General features: G+C 38.2%; 1 protein-coding gene across 1 annotated transcript; it reads right to left on the bottom strand.

Moving 5' to 3' along the window:
* Positions 1-2730: 2730 nt before the first annotated feature.
* LOC112030772 (armadillo repeat-containing protein LFR) lies at positions 2731-8452 on the bottom strand. The gene is made up of 8 exons (XM_024063438.2): positions 8202-8452; positions 4773-4942; positions 4549-4691; positions 4192-4448; positions 3831-3936; positions 3611-3749; positions 3401-3528; positions 2731-3251 (listed from the first exon to the last, which is right to left on the bottom strand). Exons 1-8 carry the CDS (start codon positions 8392-8394, stop codon positions 2996-2998), a joined length of 1392 nt encoding a protein of 463 aa, XP_023919206.2. The 5' UTR covers positions 8395-8452; the 3' UTR covers positions 2731-2995.
* Between the last annotated feature and the right edge of the window lie 6045 nt (positions 8453-14497).

The following is a 14497-nucleotide window of genomic DNA, read 5'->3' as shown; positions in this document are numbered from 1 at the left end:
CAAGGATAAAGATGAGATACGTAGGTTCAAGGTTATGTTGGATGAAAAGTTCAAGTTGACGGACTTGGGTGATTTAAAGTACTTTCTTAGCTTGGAGGTTGCTAGATCAGACAAAGGCATAGCTCTTTGTCAAAGAAAGTACACATTTGAAGTTCTTAATGATGCTAGTTTGCTTGGGTGTAAGCCTGCTAAACCACCAATGGAGCAAAATCTCAGGTTAAGTAAGTTTGAGGGAGAAGAACTTAAAGACCCAAGTAGTTATAGAAGGTTGATAAGCAAACTTTTGTATTTGACAATTACTAGACCTAATATTACCTTTGTTATTCATAAGCTTAGCCAATACATGTCTAGACTAAGAAAGCCACATCTAGATACAGCATATAGAATCTTGCAATACCTGAAGAGTGAACCAGGAAAAGAACTTTTGTTTTCTTCCAACACAAAATTGCACTTGAAAGGGTTTGCAAATGCTGATTAAACCTCATGTCTTGACACTAGAAGGTCTGTAACAAGTTACAACATTTTCATTGGGGACTCTTTGGTGTCTTGGAAGTCAAAAAAGCAATCTACAGTGTCAAAGTCTTCAACAGAAGCTGAATACAGGTCCATGGCAGTTGCAACATGTGAGATAGTGTGGATTTTGTACTTTCTCAAACATATTGGACTAAAACATGATAAAGAAGCTCTGCTATTTGTGACAGTCAAGCAACATTGCACATTGGCTTCAATCCAGTCTTCCATGAGATGACAAAGCATATTGAAATTGATTGTCATGTGGTCAGGGATAAAGTTTTGGAAAAGGTTATCAAGCTAAATCATATTAGGACTCATTGCTAATTAGCTGATATACTTACTAAAACATTGAGTTTCAATCAGTTTTCTAACCTTACTTGCAAGATAGGAATGATAAGTATACATACACTAGCTGCTCTTGAGGGGGAGTATTAGAGTGAAGACAGCAATGAGTATAGCAGTAAACAACAAGAACAGCAAGCTTTGTGGCTAGAACAAACAAAGCACAAAAACGACAGTAGCTTGTAATGAATTTCTTTGTACATGCAACTTGAAGTTTAGTAGATGAATTAATTTCTTTAAGTAAGAGCAAGTGAGAAAGTTAGTTATTACTATAGGGACACGTGTGAAGTTAGTTTTTCTCCTCTGTTTTTGCAGTTAGGTGGTTAGCTTGATTCAATCATTGTATATAAAACATTTGTACTCGTTCTTTCTAATTAATTCAATTGAAATCATTTTTCATCAATTCCTTGATAGTCTTAACTCAACCACTTTTATGAGTGTATCATGTAGAGTGTCGAATGAACATTGCAGATTCTTTTATAATGAGGGTTCAACCGTCGACGTCCCAGCCCATGAATCCACAAGCCCCCATAAACGAGAGAGCTAGAAGAAGAAAAGAAGCATAAGCTTGGGCCATGGTCGAAGCTCAATAAAGAGGGTAAGCTCTATATTTAGCTTCAGGGAAGACAGAGCTGTGAAAGAAAGAGAGAGAGACTTGAGCAAACCAAGTCTGAAGGTGAAAGAGATAATAACAACAAAAAGAAAAGGGATAAAATTAGGTAAGGTGGCTTGAGCATGTTAGACTACTGGGTTTGTGTCATATTGGATGGTGACACTTAAGATTAAGCTATACATTTTGACCTTTAAAAAGAAAAAGCCACCCTCTCTCAATCAAGGACATCGTGTCCAAGTCAATTTGAGGCATTTTTTTCCCCAACTTTAGCCATTCCTCTGATGCCTAAACTTCCAACCAAATTCCCACCAATTTGGTTCATTCAACCAAAGTCCCCCCCTGTAGTTTTTTTTTTTTTTTGGGTTTGGATGGAGTTCAACAGAAGTAGTTAGAACTTAGAAATGGTGGACAAGAAATAAGCCACACACGAAAAACTCATTACTTTCCGAGTTCTGACACCACAAAAAAAACAAAACAAAAACAACAAAGTAGTTAGAACTTAGAAATGGTGGACAAGAATTGAATAAGCCCCACACACGAAATACTCATTACTTCCCGAGTTCTAACACCACAAAAAAACAAAACAAAAGCAAAAGCCTGGAAATATGTGTGCACTCGTTTTTTACGAGTAGGTATTTTGTCATATTCATTTTAGTATTGAATCCAACTAATTGCGTGTTGGGGTTTGGGACTTGTGATTTGATATTTTCTGTTTTCGGTTACCAGTACTGTAGACCCAAAAACTTAAAACCATAGGAAAAAAAATCATAAAGTGATTCAACGACATTTTCATCTTCAAGAATCTACAAAACTGCAATCCAAAAAGAGACCAATAACAGCAGCAACCATGGTAGCACTTTAAATAAATGATATCCATCTCACATTTACATCAAAATTAAAACGAAAAACAAACTACAGATGCACAGCAGGTAGTTTCTGATGCTGTAATAGATTAGATTTAAACATATCGGTGCAAACTTTTTTTTGAGAAACATAACGGTACAAACTTAATTGCAACCATTAGCTACAACTTAAGTTAAAAAATATTTACTATGACTATATATTTTAAAAATCTAATAATTAAATTACATGTTCTTTGTGTCCTTAATACACATGTCAAAACTCTTCAAACCATAAACTTATTTTTTATACATTATTTTAAACTGTAAAAACTTGAAATTTAAATATTTGATTAATAACACAACTAATGATCTTTAATCTTCTAAAAATTTTGCAAACATGAATGATATAATAAAAAAATGTAATTCAATAGTGAATTTGTCAAAATTCACATTCAATAAAAATATATTGAGTAGAGTTATAACTATTAGTTACAACCAAGTTTATAACCAAACTTTATCCTAACTAAATTCAACAAATAAGACATTGAATTATGATCCAAAAAAAATCTTCTTAATACTCCAGTGGGGATATACACCACTAGAATTTCACAAATGGATAGCTAAATACAAATCCAATATCCTTGGAAGCTAGGGCCAAATCAGCATATGATGTCAGGTTTTCCAGTTACATGCCCCATACACCACGAGCAGCTGCGACTTTGTTGCTCGGTCTAGATGTCAGTTCATACAATATCCTTGCAAACGTATCAGAATATCTGCCATCCGAGAAGAGTATCTCTGCAAAGGCATTCTCGTAAGCTAGCAGCAATGCCCTGTTCTGTGGCTCAGAGACGAGGCTCTCAAGTATCATTGCAGCTTTCCTGCAAATTTCTGGAACAGGATGCGGTGCCTTGATCACTTTCAGCAGTCGGTCAATTGCCCTGAATTTTGTTAAATTGTAAATATAAATTAATACGGAATTTTGGCAACAAAAATTTTGTTTTGAGAAAAAAAAAAAAAAAAAGGAAGGAAGAAGCCACTAATCTTGAACTATTAAGACTGAAATTTGAAAGAACATAAAGAAAGTCACCATCGCTCATTGGCAAGCTTCAGTCGGCAGTCCATATTAACTTCAGCAAGGTTATAGAGTGCACCAACAGCAGCTGCTTGTGCATCAAATGCTGGCAAGCTCAAAAGATCAATTAAACGCTTGTGTATCTGCAGTGTTCATTCAGCCCTCATTATAGTCTTTGTGCATAAATGATATATGTTCAATCTACTTACGTGGAACAAAATTAACCTGTGAAACAAAGGGAAGAAGGAAAGGCTCATTATCAGGATTTATTATCAAACGCCCAAGTAATTCAGCAGCCGCACAGTGCCATGATTTGACTGCAGATCCCAGCATCCCCATTATAGCTTGAACTGCACGTTTCTCTCTGTTTAGAGGAAATTATCATCCTGAAGTTAGAAAATCAGTACCAGTAGCTAAAGGAAAAAAATCAGATCAGATTTCTCACGTTATTTTGATGTAGGATGGCTTTGATGAGCTAAATATTCGAAGATCAAGAAATGGAGCCAAATTTACAATTGTCTCAAGGGCATTTGTGACAAGTTCCTCATCCTCTGTTTACAAACGGGAACTTTTAGTGGCAATATACAACAAAACAAGAAGGCAGAAACATTAAGAGACTTTTTTTTTTACCAAAACATTCCAGGAAATATCTAGAATACTTAAAAGCAATATCATGATATTATACATTTATACTTTTAAGTATAATTTTAAAATCAATTATACTTCTCATCTTAGATGAGATAATATGTACTCATAACTGATGACATAAAAGAAATCTTTAAGCTTTCTACAACAAAATGCCTCACCTTTGACATGATCTTCTATGCACTGGAACACTGTTTCCAAACAATGCCGATGCTGGGCCATAATGACTTCATTGTCTGGCATGAAAGAGAAGTTCCGGATTATATTTGAAGCAGCAACAGCACACTGCTGTTTTTCTGCTCGCCCTTCTTCATCTAGATTAAATAAACCATCTTCATCAAACCACCAATCCGAAGAACGAGATTTGGACATATTTCTCTGCACTACTGCTTCTGTAACAGAAGAACCAGATCCCAGGCTGCCATATGAATACTACCCCATAATTAGGTCCCAATTAGTCAGTGAATTTAATGCTCAACATTTGGATAACAGGAATAAAATATATACGTTGAGCCTACCCAGGATACAGGAGAGTGCCATTTGAGCCTAACACCTCATACTCATTCCCAAATCCTGTTACAAGAGAATTTGCCCCTAGTGTTCTGACCCTCGGTGTCCTTATGGGTTCTTTCGAAAGTGCTATATCACGCCAGTCATCAATCTGTCTCAATCTTGAATGCAGTGAGTAATTATACCATAGTGAAAAAAATTTAAAACAGGATAGATGAATAAAAACACATACCACTTGGAGAAGAGCATCCAGCAACCCAGGTATTTTTGCAAGAGGGGTTGCATCTTTGCGCATGTCTTCCTTTTCTTTGAAAGAGAGCAATGTGAGAGTATTTAATGCCCAGGTCAGCTCACTCTTTAGTCCACTTTGAATAGCTAGAACTATCCTCTTATTGTTTTGATCTAGAAAGAGTTTAACAGTCAAACAATCTAGGATAGAGAATATTGACAACATATTTTCTCAAACATCTTGGAGGGCCAGTAGTGCATAAGTGGAGTGAATAAAATGAAGAGATGTAGCAGACCACATCAGAATCATCAGAAATATCAATCCCAAATTCCCAAATAGTTTAAGCAAAACAGAATTTTTGGCAAAAAATAAGGGGAATGTATCAGTAACAGATGAAGAACACAACACTGCTCTAACATCTCAGGAAAAGATTGCAAACAGTTTGTGGAAGCATAAATGGAATGGCAGAAAAAGCTTAGATGGAACTTGTTATAAATGATGTCACAGAATGGACTTTTATTTTTTATTTTTGGATATATAAGTAGCTAATATATTAAAAAACAAACAGCCAATACGCAGCAGATGCCTGCAAAAACAATAATAACTCAACACAGGCTTCGCTAAGAATACATTCAAGAATCCTCTATGTAGCACATAACACTGTTCTTTTTTTTATATATTTATAAGTACTACGTTTTATTAGATATATAAAAATGCATCAAGTACATAAGGAGTATACTAGATGATCAACAACACTAATGTCAAAAAGTAGAATGATCCCTAAATTCAATAAATTAGAAAAAGGATATGTTATTGTGGCCAGCATCCACTAAAGCTTCAAATCCACAACTGTAAGTTCATATCCCTGGAAAAACACATAACACCCTGTTCTGCGGGGAGTTTTTGAGTACATATACCACTAATTCTAAACCTTACAACATCCCTAATAATCTAGACAATACAGTCCTCTCAAAGAAGCATGCGGCAATGAGGCCCTTTCTCTTCTTCCATAAAACCCCAAATGAAGCCCTTTCTTTTACCTCACAACATAGTCTTGATCACCATGTTTTTCAATAACATATTCAGTAACATTGAAATCCCCAATTATAATCATTGCTTTGTCCTGAACTTGAGACTTGATCAATAACAAAAACTTCTAAAGTTGCATTCTTTAAGTCCTCGTATTGCAACCATAAAAGAATTCATAAATAAAACCCCTTTCTTAATATTTTTATCCTAGATCCGACAGTGAAGAGCTTGATTAGATTTCAATATTAAAGAAAAGGTTCAGTTAACGAATGCTCTTAGGGCATTTGCAATTTTAGGAAAGTTTTAATATCACTTTTATGGAAAATATAAAAAGCTGTTAAAAAAATCAATAAATTTTTCTTTTCTCATAAATTTTTTTTTTTGTTGCATCTTTGCGCATGTCTTCCTTTTCTTTGAAAGAGAGCAATGTGAGAGTATTTAATGCCCAGGTCAGCTCACTCTTTAGTCCACTTTGAATAGCTAGAACTATCCTCTTATTGTTTTGATCTAGAAAGAGTTTAACAGTCAAACAATCTAGGATAGAGAATATTGACAACATATTTTCTCAAACATCTTGGAGGGCCAGTAGTGCATAAGTGGAGTGAATAAAATGAAGAGATGTAGCAGACCACATCAGAATCATCAGAAATATCAATCCCAAATTCCCAAATAGTTTAAGCAAAACAGAATTTTTGGCAAAAAATAAGGGGAATGTATCAGTAACAGATGAAGAACACAACACTGCTCTAACATCTCAGGAAAAGATTGCAAACAGTTTGTGGAAGCATAAATGGAATGGCAGAAAAAGCTTAGATGGAACTTGTTATAAATGATGTCACAGAATGGACTTTTATTTTTTATTTTTGGATATATAAGTAGCTAATATATTAAAAAATAAACAGCCAATACGCAGCAGATGCCTGCAAAAACAATAATAACTCAACACAGGCTTCGCTAAGAATACATTCAAGAATCCTCTATGTAGCACATAACACTGTTCTTTTTTTTATATATTTATAAGTACTACGTTTTATTAGATATATAAAAATGCATCAAGTACATAAGGAGTATACTAGATGATCAACAACACTAATGTCAAAAAGTAGAATGATCCCTAAATTCAATAAATTAGAAAAAGGATATGTTATTGTGGCCAGCATCCACTAAAGCTTCAAATCCACAACTGTAAGTTCATATCCCTGGAAAAACACATAACACCCTGTTCGGCGGGGAGTTTTTGAGTACATATACCACTAATTCTAAACCTTACAACATCCCTAATAATCTAGACAATACAGTCCTCTCAAAGAAGCATGCAGCAATGAGGCCCTTTCTCTTCTTCCTTAAAACCCCAAATGAAGCCCTTTCTTTTACCTCACAACATAGTCTTGATCACCATGTTTTTCAATAACATATTCAGTAACATTGAAATCCCCAATTATAATCATTGCTTTGTCCTGAACTTGAGACTTGATCAATAACAAAAACTCCTAAAGTTGCATTCTTTAAGTCCTCGTATTGCAACCATAAAAGAATTCATAAATAAAACCCCTTTCTTAATATTTTTATCCTAGATCCGACAGTGAAGAGCTTGATTAGATTTCAATATTAAAGAAAGGGTTCAGTTAACGAATGCTCTTAGGGCATTTGCAATTTTAGGAAAGTTTTAATATCACTTTTACGGGAAATATAAAAAGCTGTTAAAAAAATCAATAAATTTTTCTTTTCTCATAAATTTTTTTTTTTTTTTGATAGGTAAAAAAAAAATCCTTCCTAAACTAATGCCCTTAGGGCATCCATTAACATTTCCCTTAAAGAAATCCGCATGATTTCCACATTCTAGCATACCCAAACTCTACCTCTAGCTTGGTAGTCAAGGTTAGAAATAAAACCCGAACTCAAAGCTAGCACCTGTTTTATCCTAACAGCATTCTCCCATTAACTCGCCACCCTAACCTCTTTTTACTTACTGAGATCATTAAGACACCTAATGTTCCAAGCAAATTCTTGAGAATCCACATCTCTTTCACCAGCGCGTTCCTGTGAGATTCCCACTTCAAATCAGCCACTAAATCTACAACCTAAAACAGAATGCATTGGCATTCATCTAATCCTACCCTCCTACACTCGTAGTGTATAGCATATAAGAAACAGTAAATTTTACAAGTTGTGGAGTATAAACAGAGGAGCATCAACGAATAGCACATTTGAATCTAAAACAGAATGCATTGATTGCATTCGCAAGCACATTGAGTTGTAAATAATTTTTCAGTTCTAAAAAAAAGTAAGATTTTTGTTGAAGCATAATTCACGCATTAGGGTTTACAAAAAGTAAATCAGTGAAATTTAAGCGAAGAGCGAGCTAGCTAGGGGTTTGAAGGGAGGAAAGAAAGAAAGACTGACCGGCGAAGGAGCTGTGGACGTGGAGAGATGGGCCGAGGAGGTTTGACGGAGCCGCCGTGTCGGCAGCTGCGGCTGCTGCAGCTGCCGCGGCGGCTGCGGCGCTGCTGTTGCTACTGCCGAATGGACGCCCTCTTTTGGGCGTGGGAGCGGAGGCTCCGCCACCAGACTTGCCCTGCTCTGATCTCTTCTGCATCTCTCTCTCTCTCTCTTTCTCGCCGCTACTCTCTGACTCTGTTAATGTTAAGTGCCTATGGGTACCGGTTTTTTCGTTTTAGATATCTTATTTAATTTTAGGGAAATGATATGATTATAATATTTTTATAATATTTTTACAATAAATTTTAAGTGGTAGGTTATTATTGGTTGTTATTATTGAGACAAAAAAGTAATCTTAGTGTTATTTTAAAATTTGAACTAATAACAACTAATCACATGTGATTTGTTATAATAATATTGTAAAATTATTGTAGACATAGCATATATCTTTTAGAAAAATGCCACATCACCTAGCACTAGCAGACAAGCAATAAATAAACTAGCTCTTTTTTGTTTTCTTTTTTTCCTTTTTTTTAGTTAATAATTTGAATTTATGATATGTTTAGATACCGCTTATTTTGTTAAAAATTGAAAATTTATTACTGAAAATACTGTAACAAAATAATTTTTAAATTATAAATAGTGTCGTGGGACCCATAGCTGACCTGCTTATGCGCGTTTTTCACAAGTTTGGCTAGGTTGTGAATAGTGTCGTGGAACCAGCCAAAAACGCAAAAAGCAAAATAATTTTTAGGCAAACGCACACTTATTATAATTTGAGATTACTATATTTTCTAATCACAAAATACATAGGGGTGTGATAAAAAAATATTTCATCTACAAACGCATAACACTCATCACACCCCTAGATATTTTGTAATTGAAAAATGTAGTAATCTTAAATTATAATGAATTCAAATTATTAATATTTACCAAAAAAAAAATAGAAGTCTTTATAAGCGTGTGCTCAGAGACTAATATTCTGCAATTATCATCATTTTTTTTGGCAATTTTGTTAATGCAATGATCAACGTTTTGATAATTGGAAGATAATGCTATTATTCAATATTTCCCTTCAGTCAGTCAGTCAAAAAAAAAAAAAAAACCTTTGAGCAAATCTTATAAAGTTTCATAAAGTGAACAAATTTACAAAAGCTAATAAGAGTAAATTTATAATATTGATGAACTCGTCCATATTTGGCAAAGGAGACGGCCCTGATGAACTCATTGGCCTCACCTTCATAAACAACCAAGTATAAAGACGACGGTTCCACCTCGAAGTTGATGGGTGCGTCTTGAGGTCAACAAGCATATGAACGAGATGACTAGAGCACATAAACAGTATAAGAAGTTGACGGAAGGAAGCTAAATGGAATAAGCAAACCTTTAATAAGTCTGACATGGCCTTACTTGGCCTCCATGCACAAGTATATAAGGAAATATCTTGCACCCCCACAATCAACCCTAATCAAGGGGAGTCCTATAAGGAAAGGATCCCGTAAAATACATGAATTAAAGAAGATCTCTCCCACAAGGAAAGATCTTCTAAGCCAAGAAACGAATATCAGTCTCATGCTGCTATAAAAATCCTAAGACCCTTACAAACTAAGGTACGCATAATTTATCCCAGCTTTGACATTCTAGAGTTGTGAAAAGCTTTTTGACTTAACCTTTGGAGGGTCTTTGGCTGGTACCACATCGACACTCTCTTAAGGTCTTCTTGTTCTATATTGTGTAGGTATTGTCTTAAGCACGTGAAGATCGTGTGACTTACTGACGATTTTTGGAATCATCAGTTGGCGCCATCTATGGGAAGTTCTTAGTTTGCAAGCCATACTATCGTTTCCCAGACAAAGAGTTGCATGGTACTTACTCGCTTGATAGCAACCACCAATAATGCTCAAGGATATGAATCGCATACCATTACCCTCGAGAGGCAGGTCCAGACTCTTGCAGCGGCAACAAAACGCCTCACTAAGCAAAATCATAACCTAGAGGAACAGCTACGCCAAAGGAATGCAGCACTAAACACTCAGGAGGAAGACTAGGAAGGAACCAGCGCTGAGAGAAGAAATCAAGAGGGGCCAGAAGGCAACAACGCCCCAATCAGACAAGAGCAACTGGATACCAGCCGTCCATCTGTCACAGATACAGCTCCACCTCACATAGTCGCAGAAATTTAGATAATGAAGGAACAGATGGACTTTATGATGAACGCCCTTAAAGGACTGGTGTCCAGCGACCTCGATGACTTGGTCCATCAAACTGATTCACCATTCACTACGTCCGTCACTTTATTCCCCTACCACCAAAGTTTTGTATGCCACATGTGGAAAGTTACAACGGATTCAAGGACCCCCTAGATCACTTGGAATCCTTAAAGACCCTAATGCACTTTCAAGGAGTGGCGGACGAGATCATGTGCAGGGCCTTCCCCGCTACGCTAAAGGGCCACGTAAGGATTTGGTTCAGCAGATTGACGCCCAACTTTATTGGTACCTTTAAGGAGTTAAGTGTAACGCCCTCAAAGGACTAGTGTCCAGCGACCTCGATGACTTGGTCCATCAAACTGATTCACCATTCACTACGTCCGTCACTTCATTCCCCTACCACCGAAGTTTTGTATGCCACAGGTGGAAAGTTACTATGGATTCAAGGACCCCTTAGATCACTTGGAATCCTTAAAGACCCTAATGCACTTTCAAGGAGTGGCGGACGAGATCATGTGCAGGGCCTTCCCCGCTACGCTAAAGGGCCTCGTAAGGATTTGGTTCAGCAGATTGACACCTAACTCTATTGGTACCTTTAAGGAGTTAAACGCCCAGTTTGCCTTGCATTTTATCGGATGGCACAAATATAAGAAGTCTACTACATGCCTAATGAGCATTAAGCAATGGGAGGAAGAGATGTTGAGGTCTTACATAGCCCGCTTTAACAAAGAAACACTCTCAATCGATGAAGCTGACAACAAGATACTTGTGGCTACATTCACGAATGGGCTACATAAGGGTAATTTCTATTTTCTCTATATAAGAACGACCCGAAGACCATGTCAAATTTACTTTACAGGGCGACAAACTATATGAACGTGGAAGATGCACTATTGGCCCGAGAAGAGAAAAAGACAGGAAGACGTATGGCAAGATAGGGGGTGGAAGATGGCTAGGACTGGAAAACGGTGGGAGGACAAGCGCTTCAAGCCCTCCATGGGAAAGTTCACAAGCTTCACCCTGCTAACTGCCCTGATCGACCATGTCTTGATGCAAATCAAGGACAAAGGAGCCTTGACATTTCCTGGCAAGCTGAAGAGAGATCCTAATAAGAGGTTTAAAGACAAGTACTACCACTTCCACTGGGAACACGGTCATGACATAACCAACTACTACGACTTGAAGCAACAAATTGAAGCTCTCATCAAGCAAGGAAAGTTGCAAAGATTCGTCAACAAGGAAAAAGAAAACCCACCTTAAGAGTAAGTGCCCCGACGGGAGAACGAGCATCCAAGGCTGCCCATAGGAGATATAAGAATGATTGTGGAAGGCACGACGGCCTTTGGTTCGTCCAAAAAGGCTCAAAAGACTTACCTCAGGATGGTTCAGAATGTCCAACTAACGGGCTTCGTCCCAAAGATGGTGCGGATTGATCGAGTTCTCAGAAGAGGATGCCCGACGTCTCCACCACCCGCATGAAGATTCACTCGTCGTCAGCATACGAATAGGAGACTATAACACACGTTAGGTCCTGGTCGACAACGGAAGCTCTGTTGATATCCTCTACTATCCAGCATTCCAGCAAATGAGGATTGATAGAGAACAGCTAGTCTCGATCAATACCCCGCTCATAGGGTTCAGAGGTATTAAAATATACCCCCTCGGTGCGGTCACGTTGCCCGTTATGGTTGGCGATTATTCTTAGCAAATCACTAAAGATGTTACATTCCTCGTTGTCGACTACTCGTCCGCCTATAATGTCATCCTCAGACGACCTACCCTCAACTCATGGAAGACTGTTACTTTGACCTACTACCTGATGATCAAATTCCCCACTAAATACGAAGTGGGAGAAATACGTAGAAATCAGGTGGCTACACATGAGTGTTACATAGCGATATTGGAGATGGACGATCACCTACAGATGATAAACATAGAAAAACAGCGGACAGTGGCAGAACCTGTTGAAAGGCTTGAAGAGATACTTCTTGACAACTCCAAGCCAGATTGAACAACCAGGATTGGCACCCTCACCAGCCTGATAGTCCACCAACCACTCATAACTTTTCTCATAGATAACCAAGATGTATTTGCCTGGAGCCATAAAGACATGCTAGGAATCGACCCATATGTCATGGTGCACAAGTTAAATGTGTCGCCCTCCTTTCTACCCATCCGTCAGAAGAAGGGATGTTCGCCCCAGAACGAGACGAGTTATAGCAGAAGAAATCCATAAGTTATAAGAGGTGGGCTTCATCAGGGAATTTTACTACCCTAACTGGCTAGCAAACTTCGTGATGGTCAAGAAAGCCAATGGGAAATGGAGAATGTGCGTGGACTTCACAGTCCTTAACAAAGCCTGCCCCAAAGATAGCTACCCTCTCCTGCGGGTCGACGTCTTAGTTGACTCTACAATTCAACACTAGTTATTGAGCTTTATGGATGCTTTTTTAGGTTATAACCAGATCAAAATAGACGAAGCAGATCAAGAGAAGACTTCGTTTGTTACCAGCCAGGGCCTTTCTTGCTATAAAGTAATGTCATTCAGCCTAAAAAACGCAAGCGCAACATATCAGAAGCTCATGAACAATATGTTCGCATAGCAGATTGGAAGAAATGTCCAAGTCCACGTTGCCGACATGTTGGTAAAAAGTCAAAGAGAGGAGGATCATTTAGAGGATCTCAGGGAAACCTTCGACGCCCTTCGCTTTTACAACATGAAGCTCAATCTAGGCACAAGTGCATTTGGGGTAACGTCAAGAAAGTTCCTAGGATTCATGGTGTCACAAAGAGGTATCGAGGCCAACCCAGATAAAATCCGGGCCATAATAGAAATGGCACCCCCTAAGAACATGAAAGAAGTACAAAACCTCAACGGCAAGGTAGCCGTGCTGAACGGGTTCATGTCCAGAGCAATGGATAAGTGCCTACCTTTCTTTCGCATGTTGAAGAAATCTTTTGAGTGGACGGCCGAGTGTTAGCAAGCGTTTGATGATCTAAAGGCCTACCTCTCTTCCCCGCCATTGCTGACTCCCTCAAAACTAAGGAAGAATTATTCCTTTACTTGGTTGTATCCCTAGCCGCCATCAACGCGGCCTTGATCAAAGAAGAAGACAAGGTACAAAAACTCGTGTACTCCGCTAGCCAAGCACTTCGTGGTGCAAAGGAGAGGTACCCACTGATGGAGAAGCTCACCTTCCTTTAACGTACTACCTGATGATCAAATTCCCTACTAAATACGGAGTAGGAGAAATACGTAGAAATCAGGTGGCTACATGTGAGTGTTACATAGTGATATTGGAGATGGACGATCACCTACAGATGATAAACATAGAAGAACAGCGGACAGTGGCAGAACCCATTGAAAGGCTTGAAGAGATACTTCTTGACGACTCCAAGCCAGATTGAACAACCAGGATTGGCACCCTCGCCAGCCCAATAGTCCGCCAAGCACTTACAACTTTTCTTAGAGATAACCAAGATATATTTGCCTGGAGCCATGAAGACATGCTAGGAATCGACCTATATGTCATGGTGCACAGGTTAAATGTGTCACCCTTCTTTCTGCCCATCTGTCAGAAGAAGGGGTGTTCGCCCCAGAACGAGACCGAGTTATAGCAGAAGAAATCCACAAGTTACAAGGGGTGGGCTTTATCAGCAGGGAATTTTACTACCCCAACTGGTTAGCAAACTTCGTGATGGTCAAGAAAGCCAATGGAAAATGGAGAATATGTGTGGACTTTACAGATCTGAACAAAGCCTGCCCCAAAGATAGCTACCCCCTCCCGCGGGTCGACGTCTTAGTTGACTCTACGGTTCAACACTAGTTATTGAGCTTCATGGATGCTTTTTCAGGTTATAACTAGATCAAAATGGATGAAGCAGATCGAAAGAAGACTTCATTTGTTACCAGCCAGGGCCTCTCTTGCTATAAAGTAATGTCATTTAGCCTCAAAAACGCAGGCGCAACATATCAGAAGCTCATGAACAATATGTTCGCACAGCAGATTGGGAGAAATGTCCAAGTCTATGTCACCAACATGTTGGTAA

The sequence above is a fragment of the Quercus suber genome, unplaced genomic scaffold (assembly GCF_002906115.3).
Source record: "Quercus suber isolate HL8 unplaced genomic scaffold, Cork oak 2.0 scaffold_596, whole genome shotgun sequence".
Lineage (NCBI taxonomy): Eukaryota > Viridiplantae > Streptophyta > Magnoliopsida > Fagales > Fagaceae > Quercus > Quercus suber.
This window is presented reverse-complemented; position numbering and strand designations above follow the sequence as displayed.

What these genes read in the sequence shown, in the direction of transcription:
- LOC112030772 (XM_024063438.2), bottom strand. Translation starts at nt 8,394, where the DNA reads ATGCAGAAGAGATCAGAGCAGGGCAAGTCTGGTGGCGGAGCCTCCGCT. An exon ending in TGGATGCTCTTCTCCAAGTG is followed by an intron (nt 4,692 to 4,772) that starts GTATGTGTTTTT and finishes AGATTGAGACAG; the next exon opens with ATTGATGACTGGCGTGATAT. An exon ending in AAGCTTGCCAATGAGCGATG is followed by an intron (nt 3,252 to 3,400) that starts GTGACTTTCTTT and finishes AACAAAATTCAG; the next exon opens with GGCAATTGACCGACTGCTGA.